Here is a 20,455-nt window from a genome sequence, read left to right as displayed (position 1 = left end):
TTTTTCAAATCACGTTTTGTGCAATTTTGAATGGCCAATTACATTTAATCTTCATTTTTTTGACCAATAACTTTTTTTGTTGGGGTTTTTATTTTTATTTAATTCTCTACCCTCTTATAATATAATGCTCACATCATCACTACACTCATTTTAGAAAAATGCCAAATGATTATACTGAGGGCATTATTCATCCTTACCACTACTGAGCACTACTTATTATTGATAAGGTAAAAGTATTGGTTTTAGTGACGTTATTAATGTTCTTATGCACCATTTAATTCAAACAAGACAAATACTTCAAAAAAAAAGAATTCTTTATCTATTTATAGCCATCCACGTGCAAGTCACGTGATAATCCTCATTCCTTCGAATATTAGAGAAGAGTAGTTGGTCATTTGACTCAAAGCTGTCGCCCTACGACTTTACATCTTCCCCTACCAAAACCAATTCCTCCAACCCAACGTACAAACATTACTCCAGAACGTACGAGTCAATAAGCCATCACTCTTACCCTTTAGAACATTTCACTCTGTCAAAACCAGCATTAGCTTCCTTCAAAATTTAACTGCTTTTTCGCCTACCAAAAACACACACATCACACACTCCTTTTAGACCAAAAGATCATTCTCTAGGGTTTTGTTTTCACAAAATCCCCAATTTCCATAATCGTAAACCTCACTTGTTCATCATAATTACGCATCACGTAACCTAATTAACCAGTTTCCTCATCTAATTCGCATGTTTTCAGTCAACAATTGATCTTTATTTTGCTGTTTTCATCACTTTTACGATGCGATTGATGTAATGACACATCAATTTCATCGATTTAGCAATGGTGAGCTGTATGTTTTCAATAATCGTACGGTTTTTGTTCGTGTTAAGCACTATTTTGTTGATCAGTGGATTGGATTTAGATGATTTTGGTGATGATAGTGATGGAATTATGAGCTTGTTTCGGCAGGATTACTCGCCACCGGCTCCGCCGCCACCGCCGCCTCACCCGCCCTCTACTACGTGCGAGGATGGGCTCGGTGGCATAGGGTCGTTAGATACTACTTGTGAGGTAGTTGATAGTTTGAATTTGACTCAGAATATGTATATAGCAGGGAAGGGGAATTTTTTTATCCTTCCAAATGTGACGGTGAGTTGTACGGTTAGTCCGGGGTGTGAGCTTGGGATAAATGTGACAGGGGACTTTAGACTAGGCGAAAACGCGCGGATTGTGGTTGGGTCGTTGTATCTCGAGGCTACGAATGCGAGTTTCGGGGAGGGGTCGTTGGTGAACACTACTGGTTTAGGTGGTGATCCGCCGGAGCAGACGAGTGGGACGCCGCACGGGCTTGATGGAGCGGGTGGTGGTTATGGTGGACGAGGAGCTGCGTGTTTGTTGAGTGATAAGAAGCTTCCGGAGGATGTTTGGGGAGGGGATGCGTATTCGTGGTCAAGTATGCAGAAGCCGTGGAACTATGGGAGTAAAGGTGGGACTACTAGTAAGGAGGTGGATTATGGCGGTGGTGGTGGTGGGAGGATAAAAGTTGTGGTTAGGAGTCATATTGAGATGAATGGTACTTTATTGGCTGAAGGCGGTGATGGTGGCACGAAGGGTGGTGGTGGTTCGGGTGGCAGCATCTACCTCAAGGGTTATAAGATGTAATTTCTTGTACTTTACTGAATTTTTTGACATAGTATGAGTTAGCTAGTTTGCGTTACATTATAGAGTACCGAATTTGCTTGTAGCAATGTATACGTAATTAATATTTAGAAGGGATTGAAAGTCATTTGCTTGCAGAACATCTTTGGAACTTTGTTAGACTGAGACTATTGGAAACCATGAGCACTAACACTATTATGGGAAAATTCTATACATATCTTGCTTACGTAATTAGTAACTATATTTATCTACATTTGTTAAGCATTTAGTATAACTGTTGACTGAAATTTATTTGGTGCTTCTAAAACAATCATTTGGTAACGTTGTCATTGTCATTCTGATGTTCTATTCTTTGAATGGATGCTGCGTTCTAGATCTTGAATATTTTTGTCCTCTTTAATTAGTTACCTAAATAATGATGTACATGCAAGTATTTTTAATTAAGTACCTAAAAATCTTGATGGCATACTTGCGTGTGTCTTTTCTTATATCGACATCACAAAAATCTAGTCAATCAGGAAAGTTGCCTTGTTTTCTTCCACTCCATTTTGTTGATGGACATAAACCTTGTAACAAGGTTGTCATAGTTCAGAAGAAGTAAAATTGTAATTAGGTTGATGGACCGAAATTGATTTATTCATAAGTGCAGGACTGGAAGTGGTTTCATAAGTGCTTGTGGAGGTGATGGTTTTGGTGGTGGTGGCGGAGGAAGAATTTCTGCTGACGTTTATAGTAGGCATGAAGAACCCAGAATCCTTGTCCATGGTAGAATTGTAGCACTCTTTTAGGAGTTTTACTTTCAAAAATAGTATTGCAAACGTGCTTATTTTTTTAAGCATTCGGAGAATAAAGTTATGTACTATATATTTGTTTTATTGCAGGTGGTAATAGTGTGGGATGCCCATCAAATGCGGGTGCTGCAGGGACTTTTTATGATTCCGTAACTCGGAGTCTTACGGTTGACAATTTCAACATGACAACCGACACAGACACCGTGTTGATGGAGGTCTCATATCAGCCCCTTATGACAAATATTTTTATCCAAAATTCTGCCAAGGTCTCTGTTCCCTTGCTTTGGAGCCGTATCCAGGTCAGCAAAATATATATATATTTTTTTTGTAAGGATCTACATTAATCCTGCAATATGAGATCGTGTTCGGTTATTTATTATGATGTTTTATTTAGGTTCAAGGGCAAATTAGTGTTCTTGATGGAGGTATCTTGAGCTTTGGATTGGCACATTATGCTTTGTCAGAATTCGAGTTAGTGGCAGAAGAACTGCTGATGAGTGATTCTATAATCAAGGCAAGCAACCATGTTTTGCATAATGTACAACTCTAAAAAGACATAAAACAAAAATGTATCATAAGAATTCCCTGACTAGTAATAATCTTAACTGTTAACTATATTCTGTCCTATATACAACTGATTCCAAAGATTTCCTACAGATATCGTTTGTAAATTATAAATATTAAATGCCTTTTGATTTGGTAGATTGTGAGTTGATATTTGTTATTTTTATGTGCTCTTTTGTTTTATCCATAAATGCACACCCTTTCAAATGAGTCATGAATTGTGATTCTGTGAATCAAATTGACTCATGGATTCAGTTCAACTTTCTGCTGAATTAATTTGTGTTATTATAAGTTAACGTAGAGTATGAAAAACAGAACTTTTATGTGATGTATAGACAAAAATGTATTTGCGATAAATTAGAAGACCATCAACTTTTCTTTAATTGTCTGTTACAAGGTTATCAAATGTCAATGAGCTATAGGAATTGTCTGTTACAAGTTTTGATGCAACAAACGTTAGAAAATAACCCATGTTCGAACTTCTCCTAGAATAGTTTCCGGTGCGAAATGAAATTCATAGGATATATGAGTAATACTAAAAAAATAAGCGATCTAGTGCGAAAACTATACACACCTTTGCAACTAACATTATATAATGTGTCGTTTACAGTAACAACTCTTGTTTGACGTCAAAATTTGGTATTTCAGGTTTATGGTGCTCTGCGCATGTCTGTGAAAATGTTCTTGATGTGGAAGTCACAATTGCTTATAGATGTTGACGGTGACACGAATGTGCAGAATTCGTTTCTTGAGGCTAGCAATCTTATTGTCCTCAAGGTTCTCACAAGAATTATACGAGTTAATGTTTTTATGGTATGATATTTTTACTTACCATTTTGTTATGTCAGGAGTCTTCTTCCATACGCTCAAATGCTAATCTTGGGGTTCATGGGCAAGGTTTATTAAACTTGTCAGGGCCCGGTGACCATATTGAAGCACAACGTCTCGTTCTGTCCCTGTTTTATGGTGTCAATGTAAGTGCCCGTCTTCTGCTGTGATCTTATAGTCATCTGGTACTCTTGTAACTGATACTTTTACTTTTTTCTTGTTCAAAGGTGGGTCCCGGATCTGTTTTACGCGGGCCCTTAGAAAATATGACAGCTAATGCTGTGTAAGTCTGTTTCTGTTCTGTAACAGCAACTTATTCCAAGATGCTTTTATACAACTTACTCCAAGTATTATTTCTAATCTGTTAGGGTGCCGAAACTGAGTTGTGAATCTCAACAATGTCCAAATGAACTACTGAATCCACCAGACGACTGCAATGTGAATGCTTCATTGTCCTTTACTCTTCAGGTAATTGATTGTAAAAAAGCTTTATAATAGGTTGTCGTATGTTTGACTCTTTTGTCAATAATAATCTGATATATAAAATTACTTGTTCTTCCAGATCTGTCGTGTTGAAGATATCCTGGTTCAAGGCCTTATAAAAGGGTCTGTTGTTAACTTCCATAGGGCAAGGAGTGTTACTGTTGAATCTACTGGGACAATTAGTTCCTCAAAGATGGGTACTCACTAACTGAAAACTAAGTATTGTTCAAATTGACCCATCTAACCGTTAGTGGGTTGAAATGCCACCTGTAGTTAAATGAAGTTGTAATTTGTATAAGTATACTGGTGTGTTAACAAACAGGTTGCATAGGAGGTATCGGCAAGGGGGAAGTGTTGAGTGTTGGTGTTGGCAGTGGGGGTGGTTATGGTGGTAGTGGTGGGTATGGTTGTTATAACGGGACCTGCATTGAGGGCGGGCTTCCATACGGAAATGCCGATTTGCCTTGTTGGTTAGGTAGTGGAGGAGGAAATGATGACATTACTGACTCAACTGCTGGTGGTGGTGTTATAGGTGAGCTCATGTTGTCCAAATGGTGTTTATCCTTCATATTTCGATCTAATATAAGTATGCAAATAATAAGAATTTTATTTATCTTTATGCAGTGATTGGTTCGTTGGATCATCCCTTGTCAAGTTTGTATGTTGATGGTTCATTAGGAGCTGACGGAGGAAGTCATAGTGTCGGAAAATATGATGATTGGTTCCAAGGGGATGAGGATGGGGGTGGGGGTGGGGGGTCTGGTGGATCAATTCTTGTGTTCTTGAATGCTTTGACAGTTGGTGAGTCTGGATTTCTTTCGAGCGATGGCGGTCATGGAAGTGAAAACGGGAGCGGTGGTGGTGGGGGTGGAAGAATCCATTTTCATTGGTCACGCATACCAACCGGGGAAATATATCAACCTGTTGCTACTGTCAAAGGAAACATCTCTGCTTGGTTCGTCAAAATCTTTCTTCACATATATTTGTCAAATACTAGATTATATAAATGTTATTTTTAATTATATTGATCTAGGGGAGGGTTGGGTGGAAATGAAGAAGGTGCTGGCGAAACTGGAACAGTGACTGGAAAATCTTGTCCGAAGGGGCTATACGGCACATTTTGCGAGGTATGTTGATCTTATGCGTTAAAACGATATTTTCTTATTAGTTTTCTTCTATCATATTAATAACTAGTTTCTTTAAGATTCTACATATATAATCTCTTCTTATACCATTCATATCATGATATACTTAACACCTATTTAACGATGACACTGAGACATTTTTAGAGATTTTTTTTTTTTTTTGTGGATTAATTGTTACATTTTGAACAGGAATGCCCTATTGGTACATACAAAAATGTTACAGGATCTGACAGGGAACTATGTTTTGATTGCCCAGCCAATGAGCTTCCTCATCGTGCATACTATATTAAAGTACGAGGTATTGAGTTACCGGCTAGAGTATTGTAATTTTGTTTTTTCTTGTATTAATCTTATGAGTTATGAGTTGTTTGATTGATACAATCGTCATCACCTGTTAGGGGGCACCATTGAAACTCCATGTCCCTACAAATGCATATCAGACAAATATCATATGCCACATTGTTACACTGCTCTTGAAGAGTTAATGGACACATTTGGCGGCCCTTGGTTATTTGGGCTTCTTCTATTGGGCCTTCTTATTCTCTTAGCATTGGTGCTTAGCGTTGCAAGAATGAAGTTTGCAGGATTTGATGAGTCATCAGGGTCTGCTCCAACACATGGCTCTCAGATCGATCACTCATTCCCATTCTTGGAGTCTCTCAATGAGGTTTTATATTTGTTTTAACTTTTTTTTTTATAATATTATTTTTGGTTATTAATTGATTGTAATTGTTGTAGGTGTTGGAAACAAACAGAGTGGAGGACTCTCAAGGTCATGTGCATAGGATGTACTTTATGGGACAAAATACGTTCAGGGAACCGTGGCATCTTCTGCACACACCTCCCGAACAAGTCATAGATATTGTGTAATTTCTTAACCATTGTTACCATGTTCCGTTTATTTTGTGTGTGTGTGTGTGCGATGAACATGTTACTAGAGTAATTGATTAAAATTGCAGGTATGAGGGTGCGTTTAATAGATTTGTAGAAGAAATTAACGCGCTAGCGACTTATCAATGGTGGGAGGGATCAATTTACAACATTCTTTTTTTCCTTGCTTATCCTCTTGCATGGTCATGGCAACAATGGAGGCAAAAGTTGAAGTTGCAAAGACTACGCGAGTTTGTTAGGTCTGAGTATGACCATGCCTGCTTGCGTTCTTGTCGATCACGTGCTCTTTATGAAGGCCTAAAGGTAGCTGCAACATCTGATTTAATGCTAGCTTATGTGGACTTCTTTCTTGGCGGCGATGAAAAAAGAAGCGATCTCCCTCCTCGTCTTCATCAAAGATTTCCATTGTCTCTTTTGTTTGGTGGTGACGGAAGTTACATGGCTCCCTTCTCACTTCATAGTGACAATGTCATCACAACTCTCATGAATCAGGTCAGTATACTTACATAGGGTCTTTGAAATCAGTTCTCCCATGATCAATTTCAATATCTTGTTTATTTTCAGTGTGTACCTCCTACCACTTGGTATCGGTTTGTAGCTGGTTTAAACGCACAATTGCGGTTGGTTCGTAGAGGTCGACTTAGGGTGATGTTTTCCCCAATTGTCACGTGGATTGAAACTTATGCCAATCCGACATTAAAGATTTACGGTGTACGCGTTGACCTGGCTTTGTTTCAAGCTACAAGTGGGGACAATCATCAATATGGAATTGTCGTAACTTCCGTACGGGGTGACCCAACGGGACAGCTGCCTAGGTAAAGTTTTTCTATTAACCTGTATTTTCTTCTTGAATGTAATCATTAACTCTTTCTATTCCTTTGACAGTAATAATGATAATGTCTTTCGAGAAGATTCAAGAGAAGATAAGGCTGCATATCAGGGGCAGGGGGATATCAATGAGAACCTGATACAAAAAAAGAGTTATGGTAGAGTATTAGATATCGACAGTGTCAAATCACTAAAAGAAAACCGACAAATAGTTTCATATTCTCTCTCCTTTATTATCCATAACACCAAACCCGTTGGCCACCAGGTTACTTCTAATTCCTCCATCTGCTATTATATAAATAAAACAAATGTATTGTTTTACTAAAATTTGAACAACGGTTGCAGGATCTAGTTGGTTTGGTGATCTCAATGCTACTATTGGGAGATTTTAGTCTTGTTTTGCTTACATTGCTCCAGTTATATTCTTTTTCTTTAGCACACGTATTCTTGGTTCTATTAATTTTGCCACTCGGGATATTGCTTCCGTTTCCTGCTGGTATCAATGCTCTGTTTAGTCAAGGACCTAGGCGGTCAGCCGGGCTGGCCCGTATATATGCTCTCTGGAACATAACATCCTTAGTCAACGTCGTAAGTCCATGGTCAACCATTATCGAAATATAAACTTGATGATTCAAATATTGATTGTTATATTTCTGGCTAACTTTTTGTTTGTTACGGCAGGTGGTTGCTTTTTTCTGTGGTTATGCTCATTACTCGAGTCAGGCTAGTAAAACGCCTTCAGATCTCCAGCCGTGGACCATGTGAGAACATTTTAACCTTGTTCTAAAGTTGTTGTTTTGGATGTATAGACATGTTGATAATTTTGTTTGGTGCAGGGAGGAAAGCGAGTGGTGGATATTTCCAGTTGCGCTAGTTTTGTGTAAATGCATCCAGTCTATCTTCATAAATTGGCATATTGCAAACTTAGAAATTCAAGATCGGTCGTTATATAGTGGTGACACTGACATGTTTTGGCAATCGTCATAGCTTTAGGTCTATTTATTTATTTATTAATTTTCGAATCTACCTTTTTTGGCTGTTCATTCTACTAGGCTAAAAGGATATTGCTCCAAGTTTATCGTTGTTTTATATAAATAAACTTCGGGTAATTTCTTATAGTTATTGCTACTTTTTGTTTTCTTAAGAATCTTTATTACAATTTTTTTAATGGCATGATAATAGAACCACGGCTAGCATATATACATCTTGACTTGACCATGTTGCATTGATTTATCCCAAGTAGTTAATGCGGTAAAATATCGGATATCGGTCAAGGACCGATATTTGAGATATCAATTATCGCGGTGGGATATTAGTAATTTTAATATCATGCTAAATTTATATATATAGCAATTTAACACTAACAATTCTGGATACTCTTCTATCATTAACAAATTAATCTTTTGCAACTTGCAAAACACTAACAATTGTAGCAAGTAGGAATAACATTTAACACTAACAAATAACAATTATGACTTAAAACACTAACACTAGCAATAAAAAGCAATATGAGGAACAATGAATGGTAGAACTAAGAAATGTACTGATATCGGGAAAAACAATATATTGGTCAAATATCGGTACCGATATTCTGACGGATATTTTGCACTGATATTCCGGCAGAGGACTGATATATATATATATATATATATATATATATATATATATATATATATATATATATATATATATATATATATATATATATATATATATATATATATATATATATATATATATATATATATATATATATATATATATATATATATATATATATATATATATATATATATATATATATATATATATCGGTGATATATTGGGATATTAACTGCATTCATTTATCAATCATCCTTGTACGAGTAGTCTTGTGGAAGGCTAAATTGCCACTGAGCACTCTCCAATAGATAAAGACATTCCACCCGATCGGGCATTGGGGTCCATGCGGTGATTCGTCGGGTTACCTCATTGAGATCCACAAAACAACGTGCACCTGAACTACTAGTGGTGTTTCCTTTGAACTGCTTGTTTGTTGAAGCATTTCAGGCACCATCGCCCATTTTGAGCTATGCCAGAAAAGTCCCAAGTGGATATAAGTTTGAAAGCTTGGTTTTGATCTCACTGTATTTTTCAAGTGACACATTCAACATGTCGACACTGCTTTGTCCACTTGCGGTTGTATGTATTGTTGTACTCACCCCGAAACTTGTACACCCTTTGCTGTATTTCTTGGAATTTTGAAGTGATTGTAACGATGGAGTGATACAGTTCTCGACCCATAATGGTGTGGAACCTCTCCCTGACCCGGCTCAGAGGCTCCACAACTGGCTCCGGCTTTGGATGTTACGATGCTGACCCAAGTGCAAGCCAACACCCTTTCCTCGACAGCGGTCCCCTTTTGAGGGTTGGACACAACATTCTTCAAGCCTTTACCCTATTTGTACGGTTCGGGTTGGGTCTTGGGTATAGTGTCGGGATGTCGGTTGGGTTTGGAATTGGCTTGAACTACTAGTTGTGTTTATGGTTGCAGTCGCTTGTATTGTTGGTACCGATCTATTGTGATGGAGGCGAAGACGACGAAACGGGTGCAGTTGTTTGGGTCCATTTTGTTTCAAAGGTTTGGAGTACTTTAAGATGTGGGTTGTTTTTTTAGTGCAACATATAGGAGTGGATATTAAATGGGTAAAATATATTTTTTTTTTAATTTTTTCTAGTTTTGCAAAGGTACGTTTCTTTTTTTTTATTATTTTTTTTTTGTTTAAATTGCAAAGGCGAGAGAAGAAAAGGTGTTCCCTTAGAGTTCTCTATGCCACCCACCCACACCTGTGGACCACACATTGGAGGTGCGGTGTTCCACGTGTGGGACTTCATTTAAGTCGAACGTTTTGTCTATTGGATCTAATAATTCACCGATTCCCGCTTGCCCTGTAATCGCCACACCATCCTCAGCCCGGATCCTTTTATGTACAGAAGAATAGTTGCTTGTGAAGGCGCACGCTGAGGTTCTTTTCTTTCTTTTTCTATTTCCAGTATTTCTTCTATTGCTGGTGGCCCATATTATTTCATCAAGGTTAAATGGATCGTCATGAGGCCCAACATCCTCAGCACCTTTCTTATTTTGATGGTTACTCCTATTTAAGGTAACAGGCCCAGTGTTTTCACCCGGCCCACTATTAACCGGCCCCTCTAGTTCCTTAGTGGTTGCTTGAAAGTTTGTCACTCTTACTGTCCTCCACGTGTCGTCCCCAGCATTCCCACTATTGTTATTCCTCGAATTTAGATCGTCTCCTGTCTTTTCGTTTCTCATGCAATCCGCAAATATCTCTCTCCAATTACCTCCGAAATTATTGCTATCCGCATTTATTGTTTCTACTTCCCCATGCGTCGTTTCATTTTCATCTCCTTCCAGATTCTCCGACTCCCGTCTCCCGTCTACCGGAGTGCCTTCCACGGGAGTTTTCCTTCCTGCACTTCCACCTCTTGTTTTATTATTTTCTCTATTGCCGGCAGCTTCATTGTGATCCATTGGACTTGTTTCATCTTCCTCTTCTCCCGTATACTCTACCGGTAAATTAACAAAAACAGATTCATCGTTTGCAAACTTTGGAGACCACCCCCCTAAAACTTCTATGATCCAGCATTTAAAAATACTTCCTTTAAACTTAACTTCCACTTCAGTATCTATCAGTTTTCCGGTATTAACCACAATTCCGATGTGGGCGAAAGATAAGTTGCCATCTTCTCTACTTACTTCTCCCAGCTCCACCACCTTTCCTATACTTCCAGCAATGATGTTTATGTTCGTTTTGTTACGTAGGCTTATCGGTACTCCATACATGCTCACCCATGCAATTCTCTCATAATGTTCCATGTTTTCCTTCCACACCCATCCGTTGCTAAAATACTGTCCCCATTGCTCCCTATAATCTGTTAAGAATTCAGTAGTTACCATTTGGGAGCCAAATGTAACTAGAATCCTCAATCCCCCTAGATAGCGGATCTCCATTGTATGTGAGAACAATTCACTGAGCATCGCTTTTGCTTTGCATAAAAACTTTAATGACTTAGCTTCCAGGCATATAGTTCTTTTATTCCATTCTGTGTTCTCTTCAATCGTTTCTTCTGGCAGTGTAACTATGTTTTCCATATCATTATTCTTCTTACCAGTTACAGCTTCTAAATACGACCAGCCCTTTTTCTCGTTTACCCTTCTGCTTTCTATGTTTGTTTTTTTAACCTCTTGTTCATAGTAGCCCCCTCTTCCGTCACTCCTTCCTCCTCCTCTATATGCCGCATCCTGTCTTCCTCTAGTTTCTATCCTCTGACTACCATGACACCTGTTGTAATTCCAGTCCACCTTCTCCTCCTCTCTTTTAAACTTTGATACATTAGCCATGATCTTCTTGTCCCCGAACCATGTATTGTTTAAGGCCTGGACTAATTTGTTAACATCCCGAATCTTTTTGAATCTAGCAAACACGAATCTTTTTCCTTTGAGGTCTCTTTTCCTAGGGAAATAGATGTCCGACATAAGGCCACATCTTCTAATTTCTAGCCATATTTCCTTTTCTGGTACATTCTTCGGTAGATTGGCTAGGAAGATAGTGGTATCCTGTTCTTCATTTTGTTTACCTTTGTCCTTTTTCCTTCTTACCGTTGCACATTCTTGTTCCTCCTCAGTCTAATCAAGATATTCTGGTTGAGTTTCACCCATTATTTCGACACCTTTTGCTCTCCATCGCCACTTATCACTATCTCCTTTCCTTTGTTTCTCCATATTGGACTGATTGCAGGTATCCCTAATTGATTAGATACCCAAGTTTCGACAAAACCGGTTGGCGAAAGGAATCGTCGGAGAATCAGATAGAATGGAAGGTAAGGTCTGTAACCCAACCAATATGAGTCACAAGTTACACCTCACACGCTATCCGGCTTCCTTCTTTTCGTCGAGCCTCCCGGCGGTTTGTTCCTTGACGGCACAATTTCTGATAAGGCCACACCTGAATGGCGAACGGAAGACAAGAAGGGTCAGGATAGGGTGAAAGGTCAAGCACAGTGTTTTGCGACCTCGAACACTAAACCAACCGATCCCTCGACGTCGAGCCACCAGCGCTGGCCGCACTCACAAACTAGGTTTCCTTCCGGCGACTATCGGACTTCTCTCTCTCCTCTCTCTCTGGCTAACAAACAACAATCAATGTTAATGGGTCGCTGCATGATGAAGTTGAAGCAACTATGGAGATTGGGAAGCGAATAGGGATAAGGGTTTCCAAATTCAGACCAGAAATCACCAGGTTAGTACAAGAGGATTTGGAGTTGAACAAAACACCATGAATTTTATGTCTATAAATATAAGAGGTATTGGGGGAATTGACAAACCAGCCTGGATTAGTAAGTTAACTAGAGAACATAAAATATCTTTCCTTTGTATGCAAGAGACCCAAACGTCGAACCTGGACCCAGTTACAGTTGGTAGATTTTGGGGTAAGGTTGATATGGAATGGGATTTTGTGGATGCAAGAGGAAGATCGGGAGGAATAGTATCGGCGTGGGATCCTGGGATTTTCTCCAAACAAGGCGAAATAAAAAATGAGTCCTTCCTAGTAGTAACGGGTAGGATTGCTGGATCTGACATAATTTTGAACATAGTTAATGTTTATGCCCCATGTGATGTGATGCGAAGAAGGGAGTTATGGGACGAGTTAAAAAGAATTAAAGTTAGTAAGGAAGGGCTGTGGATCTTGATTGGAGATTTTAACGAAGTAAGAGAGGAAGGGGACAGGATGGTATCAAGGTTTGATAGTCACGGAGCAACGATTTTCAACTCCTTCATAGCGGAAGCAGGACTATTAGAGTACCAAATGGGGGGGGGGGTATAAGTACACGTATATGCCAGATGATGGTTCGAGTTTGAGTAAAATAGACAGAATGTTTGTGTGTGACGAATTTATGTGCAGGTGGCCTACAGCAAAGTTTGAAGCCCTATCTAGACATCTGTCGGATCATAGCCCTCTCGTATTAACTTGTGAGTCAAGAGACTTTGGCCCAATCCCTTTCAGGTTTTTCAATAGCTGGCTAGAGACAAGTGGTATCGACGATGTGGTTAAAAATGTACTGGAAGGCAATGGAATTTGTGAAAAAAAATATGAAAGAATTGGCTCTAATATTTAAGAAATTGAAAGAGGAGATAAAGAAGTGGAGGAAACACTCAAAAGCAATAGAAGATAAGGAGTTAGCAGAGACAATAAAAGGGGTGGAAGACATAGAAAGGGAAGCGGAAAATCGGAGACTTACAACAAGTGAAAAAGAGAAGCGAATTCAAGGAAAATGGAAGATAAAAAAGTACGAAAGAAAAAGGTTACTCGACTTGAAGCAAAAAGCAAAGATGAAATGGGCGGAATTAGGAGATGAGAACTCAAAGTATTTCCACAGAATGATTAATTGTAGGAGAGCAAAAAATCGGATAAATGCATTATGGATAGATGGGAACATAGAGACGGAGCCGAAGACTATAAAAAAGCATATTATGGAGAGCTTTATGGAACGATTTAAGGAACCATGTCGGAAAAGACCTTCAATGGATGGGAGAGGATTCAAGAAAGTCTCGTGTGACCAGGCAAACAAGTTGGTGGAAGAGTTTTCTAGAGAGGAGATAAAGGAAGCTATTTGGGCATGCGGGAGCGATAGGGCGCCTGGGCCAGACGGGTTCCCTTTCAAGTTCATAAAAAGATATTGGGGCCAACTAGAAAACCATTTTGTGGGGGTCCTAAATGAATTTCATAAGAAGGCTCGAATAGAGAAGGGTTGTAACGCCTCGTTTATAGCATTAATACCAAAGAAAAAGGATCCTAAAACTGTGAGTGAGTATCGGCCGATTTCATTAATTGGGATTCTATACAAAGTGACAGCAAAAATCCTCGCAACGAGAATTAAGAAAGTTATTCCTTCAGTAGTAGCACCGGTACAAACAGCATTTGTAGAGGGGAGATCTATTTTTGATGGACCAATCATCACGAGCGAAGTAATATCATGGGCGAAAAGAAGTAAGCAAAAGGTATTCGTTTTCAAAGTAGACTTTGAAAAGGCGTACGACTCGATAAACTGGAAGTTTCTCTTGGCAAACCTAAAAGAAATGAATTTTCCACTACTATGGAGGAAATGGAGGAAATGGATTGGAGCATGCCTTAAGTCTAGCAGGGCATCGGTTTTAGTGAATGGATCGCCAACGGCGGAATTCAGCTTACAGAGAGGACTTAGACAAGGTGATCCGCTATCGCCCTTTCTATTTATCCTTGCTATGGAAGCCTTAGACGTTGTTATAAATAGGGCTGCCAAAAGAGGTGATTTTAAAGGTATACAACTCCCGAATGATGGACCATGTATATCCCACTTATGTTACGCAGATGATGTAATTTTCATGGGGGAATGGTCTCATTTAAACATATTGAATCTTAGTAGAATATTGAGATGCTTCCAATTATGTTCCGGATTAAAGGTGAATTTAAACAAATCAAGTCTCTATGGGGTGGGCGTGGATGAGGAAGAACTAGAAAACATGGCCGATAGATTAAGGTGCAGGAAAGGTAGCATGCCGTTCGGTTTTCTTGGGTTGACTATTGGTGCAAACATGAAATGAATAAAATATTGGAAGCCTGTGGTGGACAAGTTTAACTCGAAATTATCGGCTTGGAAGGCCAAATGTCTTTCTTTTGCAGGTAGAATGATTTTAGCAAAAGCGGTAATGGGAGCTTTACCGAATTATCACTTCTCGATGTACTTGGCACCAAAGAAAGTAATACAAACTTTAGACGCAATACGGAGGGATTTCGTGTGGGGAAGAAAAGACGGTAAGAATAAGATCCGGTGGATTGCATGGAACAAAATGAAAAAGCCTAAAAAGTATGGCGGATTTGGAATAGGAGACTTGCGAAACACGAACTTAGCTCTATTGGTAAAATGGGGATGGAAATACAAAATGAACCCGGAAGCTCTATGGGTGAAGTTCATCAAGGCAATTCATGAAGGCAAAAGAAGTAAGAAACATATACCAATTGACAATAGATATGCAGGACTTTGGAAAGACATCACGGCGGCACATAAGGAACTCGAAAAAGAAGGATTAAAGCTGAAAGAAAAGTTAGCTGTCAAACTGGGGAATGGAACTAAGACAAAGTTCTGGATGGACAACTGGGCCGGAGGGATGCCGCTGGCTGATAAATACCCAAACTTATTCAAGATCGTGAAGAATAAAAAGGCTAAAGTGGCGGACCTTGTTATTAGACTCGAAAATGAAAACCAATGGAACATAGAGTGGACTCGGCCTCCAACCAATGATGGCGAATGGGCTGAATGGTCAGGGTTATTACACGACATTAATGGAGTAACTTTTAGCAATGGGGAAGATCGATGGGGCTGGATGACAGAAAAATGGGAGGAGTTATCAGTAGCAGCGATAAAGGAACAGATCATGAAACTTACGGCGTTCGAACATGAGGATCAGTGGAAGCATTGGAATACATGGGTACTAGCCAAGGTAAATTATTTTATTTGGAGAGCGGCTTTAGGAAGAATCCCGGTAAAAACTGAGTTAAGGAAAAGAGGCATTACGTTAAATAATGATATATGCCCGAGGTGTGGGTTAGCGGAGGAATCGGTTAATCACTTGATAAGTGAGTGCACGAGTTCAAAGACAGTATGGTGGAACATTTTGGCTTGGATGAAGTTACCTACCTCAACTATTGTTAGTTCAGTAGAGGAAATCACAGGTGGCATTAATGGTTTAGCAGGTTCACAAGGATGGAAGAAAACAGTTAAACTGGTGTGCCAAGCAACCATATGGAACTTGTGGAAAGCAAGAAACGAAAGGGAGTTCAGAGGGATTGCACGATCTGATAATAATGTTGTTGATGATATCAAAGCAGATACGTTCTTATGGCTAAAGAGTATGTCAAAATTCAAGGATCTAGTGTGGGAAAGGTGGGTAGATTTTAATATAAGAGACATTGTAACATAAAGATAGTATTTGGGAGCTGGGGGAGGTAATGTTTTTATTTTAATTTCCGTATTGTAAGTTTGGGTTTTATAGCATATGTTGGCCCTATTCTATAATCATAGAATTTTACCGTTCAAAAAAAAAAAAATTATGACTTTATGTCATTAGATGAAATAAATACATGGTATTAAATATGTTATATAGAGGTGCATAATATATATGTGTGTATATATATAGGTACGAGATCAAGAGAAAACGCCCAAAAGTGTGAGAACGGTGAGAACGCATCCTGACCCAACACGTGGCGCGGGACATGATCAGGGTCTGAGGGTTTTTTTTGTCTTTTCAATATTCTTCTTTTTTCCTGATTTTCGCGTTTGACATGCTGCTTCATTTTTGGCGTTAACTAGAATCACTAATTACTTGGCGTTTTACTTTTTTCCCTGATTTCTTCTCGTTGAATTAATTCTTTTTGTGTCACATAGTTATTTTTTTTTTGGCGTTATGGCGTTTTCCAGGTCATTTTTTTGGCGTTCGGGGTCTTTTGTTAATATTTGATTACCATAGATTAATATTTTATAAGATTACAATAATACGAAATCAAAATAAACTAATAGTCTTTTGTGGATGGGTTACATCAGAGACGTACCCATCGCTTTGTTCATCACTTTCTTCAGATTCATCATTATCAAATTTTAGATTGGCGTATAACGTCATTAGCTCGTCTCTTTTTTGCTGCAGCCTATTCTTGAATATCATTGCAACCCTGGATTTTGCATCGTTCGAATGTGCTAAATCACAGAGTTGTTCAATGGGAAATAGCCTCCTTGTCTTCAACATTTCCTCCATTGGCAATGAATATTGCACCCCGTGTTGATAAGTCACTTCAACCGTTCCTGCTTCTTCATGCATCACCCAACTGCTAAGTGTTGGTAGAGGAGTATCGTCAATATCATCATCATCTTCTTCATCATCTTCTGCCAGAAATTTTCTCTTCAATCTTCTTATTACAGTTCGGGTTCTATCACAATCGTTGGCCATTGGAACCCCAAGGGTCAGGATATCGCTCTGAACCCATTCATCCATACCAAGTATGGCTTTGATTGTCCTTACCTTCACCCTTCTCCTATCAGAGAACTTTATGATGAATCGTCTCTCCTTCCCTTCAAACCTCCATGCAATAATCTTAGCCATTTTTAAGTTTTTCGCGTTTTGGACAATATGTGGCGTTTTAGTCAATGTTTTTGGCGTGTTTGAGGTTATGGTCTACTTTTATAATGACTTTTTTCCCGCGCATGACAGGTAATTATGGCGTTTTGAAAAAGATAAATAAATTCAATTCCCCAAGTATTTGGCTTTCAATGTAATGAATGTTAGTTATTATGTTTCCGTCGTTTCATTTTACTGTTTGCAGTTACCGTGTTTTGTTTTCAGATTCATCTATTTTTATGGTGTAACACGTCTAATCTTGACGGCTGTAATTATGGCGTTTTGTTTTCTAATGGCGTTTAGATAACGAGATAGGAATTTTTGTTTTATTTTCTTTGCACATTGTTTTAAGCTTTTTTTTAGATTTATTATAATAGTACTTGTTCAAAGTAATTTTATTATAGTATGGTAGTTTTTGGGGCGTTTTATGGCATGATGGCGTTTTACAAGCATTTGCCTATTTGGCGTTTTATTATATTTTTCATTATAGGATTAAAGTATTTGTTGTTCTTAGCTGAAAATTACATAACAAACAATGGATCCACTCGTACAAGCTGAAAGGTCAAAGCTTTTGGGAGGTTCAATGTCGAGCTAATGTTAGCCGGGGTTGGAGAAAACTCTTATCTATTCGTTCAAGTGTTCGCTCGTTTTTTTGGATGTCTATTCGGAGTGGCCGTCAAACAAACGTATGGAGTGATAACTGGTGCTCTTGTAGTCCGATTCGGTCATTCATATCCCCTAGAGCTATTGCTAATGCTGGTTTTTCTTTAAATTCTAAGGTGGCTGACATTGTGACGGATGATGGCCAATGGTTATGGCCTCAGGCATGGTATACTCTCTTTCCTGTTCTTATAAATATCGGCTCTATCCAGATTACTCCTAATACGAATGACCGGTTTTGCTGGAAAGATTTGGAAGGTAATCTTCAAGGTTTTAGTTCTTGGGAGGTTTGGAATTGTTTGCGGAATAGGTGTCATAAGGTAATATGGGCAAGTGCGGTTTGGTTCACCCAATGTATTCCCCGACACTCGTTTCACTTGTGGTTGGTTATCAAAAACAAATTGAAAATGCAAGACAGGATGGCCATTTGGGAAGCGGGTAGTGCTACTAATTTGCGTCTTATGTGTTGCCCTCTATGCAAGACTGTGATTCAAGAGTCCACCTGTTCTTTCAATGTGTATATGCTTCAGACGTTTGGAGATTGGTCAGGCATTTGGTCGACATGGAGAATGTAACGGATACCTGGGATTCTATCATGCAATGGATGCAATGGATGGAGCTTAATGCCAATTCTAGAACTATGGATAACATCATTAGTAAGATCCTGGTAGCGGCTGCAACGTACTTTGTTTGGCAGGAAAGGAATAACAAGTTATTCTCTCATAATCAGCGGAGTGCGAGTGTGCTTGCAAAGGTTGTCATTGAGACGGTTCGTCTCAGAATTATGGGGTTCCGGTTTGGTAGAGACCCGAAACAAAAGAAGATTTTGGACAGGTGGCTGATCTCGAAGAACAACATAGAGGTTGATCCCGGCTAGAGCGGCTCTTCTGGGTTTTTTGGCGTGTTTGTTTAGGGCCGTGTTTTATTCTCTTGTATTTCTGTTTGTTTTGGTTGTGACGCTTGTCGGGTTGTTGGTTTGTTTTCCTAGTCTTGGTATGCCAAGTCTAGTAGTGTGTATCGGTGTCTCGATGCACCCTGTTTTTAATATTTGGTTGATATAAAATTTCACCGGGGTAACCCTTTACCCAAAAAAAAAAACAACAGAAAAAGAAAATAAAAAAAAAACAAATAAAAGCAATTTATGATCTAAATCTTCAGTGTCATCAATCTCTTTCTTCTTTGAAACTACAAGAACTGTCACAAATAAATGGCGTTTTGGGTTTGGCGTGGTTTATTTTCTTTGTTCATGTGTTAAAGTGTCTTTGTGGATGTTGGAGACTTATGTGGGGTAAAATACACATATTTGTCCTATGTAAATTGTATAATTTGTGTATAGTTTTATTTGTTTTTAATTAGTTTTAGTGTTATATTATATTATTTTGTGTTGGGCCAGGTCCTGGTGCAAATAGAGCAAAAACAGCCAGTTGGGCAGAGTGGAGTAGAATAGACCACCTGTGATCGAAGTAAAAATGCCCATATTTTCTGTGAGTGGGGCCGTAGCCGCTATCTCTATTTTACAAGTAAAAGGGGTGTGGCTAAGATCATACATATTAGATATTACTGTGACAAAAAGAAAGATTACATCGTCATACATAAAGTGGCAGTTGGGGTACACATAAAATAAAAGTTGCGGCCAATATATACTAATATTAGAGGGGATCGATTTATTATTTGGAGGATTACATATCTTTTGATGGCTGCTATAAAGGCCACTGCCTTATTATTATTGTTTTTCATGGGCCACCAAAGTTATATGTCCATCATGTATTGCAAAGAAATAAAGTGGGCCGCCAAAGATAATTAAACCCAACGTGATTACATGGGTTGTGGGCATTTAATAAAATATATATATTGTTTTAGTATCCTAATCCCACTTGGATGTAATAAGAAGGAATCTTGGATGGAACTACTGGGCCCAGCAGAAAACGTGAAGGGCACATAATTCATATTGGACGAATTAATTCAATGGGGAAGGACAACTCCAAATACGGCAGAGGTGATCAGCCGCACATTAGAAGACATAGGCAGGAGGAAGAGGCAGTTGGACGAATTTTAAGATCTTTGGTAAAAGAATTCAAGGCTAGGAATCATTGGAAGCGAGCGGGTTTGAAGCTTACGGGTTCTATCTTCTCAGTTTCTTTTGTTTTCTTAGTTTTTTTCTTTAATTCAATGAATTCTTGTTCTAGACTTTGTTTATTTGTTTTTAAAACCATGATTCTTGGCTAAATACCTTTAACTACCTAGGCTAATGACAATTGTTTGACAAAGTTTGGATTTTTATTCGTTAATAACGTTGGTTTATGATTTTCTTGAAAAGTAAAGAACTTTGAAACCTTTAATTTGGTGTGTATGCGTGCTTGATATTGTTTGAATATTAATTATTATTTCGTATGATTCTTGGTGACGGTCT

General features: G+C 38.6%; 1 protein-coding gene across 1 annotated transcript; it reads left to right on the top strand.

Annotated features, from left to right (window-relative positions):
* Positions 1-437: 437 nt before the first annotated feature.
* LOC110867908 lies at positions 438-8,299 on the top strand. The gene is made up of 21 exons (XM_022116963.2): positions 438-1,650; positions 2,301-2,416; positions 2,533-2,741; positions 2,837-2,956; positions 3,655-3,783; positions 3,855-3,980; positions 4,062-4,117; positions 4,203-4,302; positions 4,397-4,514; positions 4,640-4,849; positions 4,942-5,272; positions 5,351-5,444; positions 5,652-5,760; positions 5,861-6,129; positions 6,201-6,328; positions 6,422-6,845; positions 6,918-7,168; positions 7,239-7,446; positions 7,527-7,769; positions 7,863-7,942; positions 8,018-8,299. Exons 1-21 carry the CDS (start codon positions 833-835, stop codon positions 8,166-8,168), a joined length of 4,290 nt encoding a protein of 1,429 aa, XP_021972655.1. The 5' UTR covers positions 438-832; the 3' UTR covers positions 8,169-8,299.
* Positions 8,300-20,455: the final 12,156 nt, after the last annotated feature.

Source organism: Helianthus annuus, chromosome 7 (assembly GCF_002127325.2).
Source record: "Helianthus annuus cultivar XRQ/B chromosome 7, HanXRQr2.0-SUNRISE, whole genome shotgun sequence".
NCBI lineage: Eukaryota > Viridiplantae > Streptophyta > Magnoliopsida > Asterales > Asteraceae > Helianthus > Helianthus annuus.
Note: the sequence above shows the minus strand (reverse complement) of the source record. Positions and strands in the feature narration are given on the sequence as shown.

Coding starts and splice junctions, on each gene's coding strand:
- LOC110867908 (XM_022116963.2), top strand. CDS start 833: ATGGTGAGCTGTATGTTTTCAATAATCGTACGGTTTTTGTTCGTGTTA. Junction 2,417..2,532: donor ACCCAGAATCCTTGTCCATG/GTAGAATTGTAG, acceptor GTTTTATTGCAG/GTGGTAATAGTGTGGGATGC. Junction 2,957..3,654: donor TGAGTGATTCTATAATCAAG/GCAAGCAACCAT, acceptor TTGGTATTTCAG/GTTTATGGTGCTCTGCGCAT.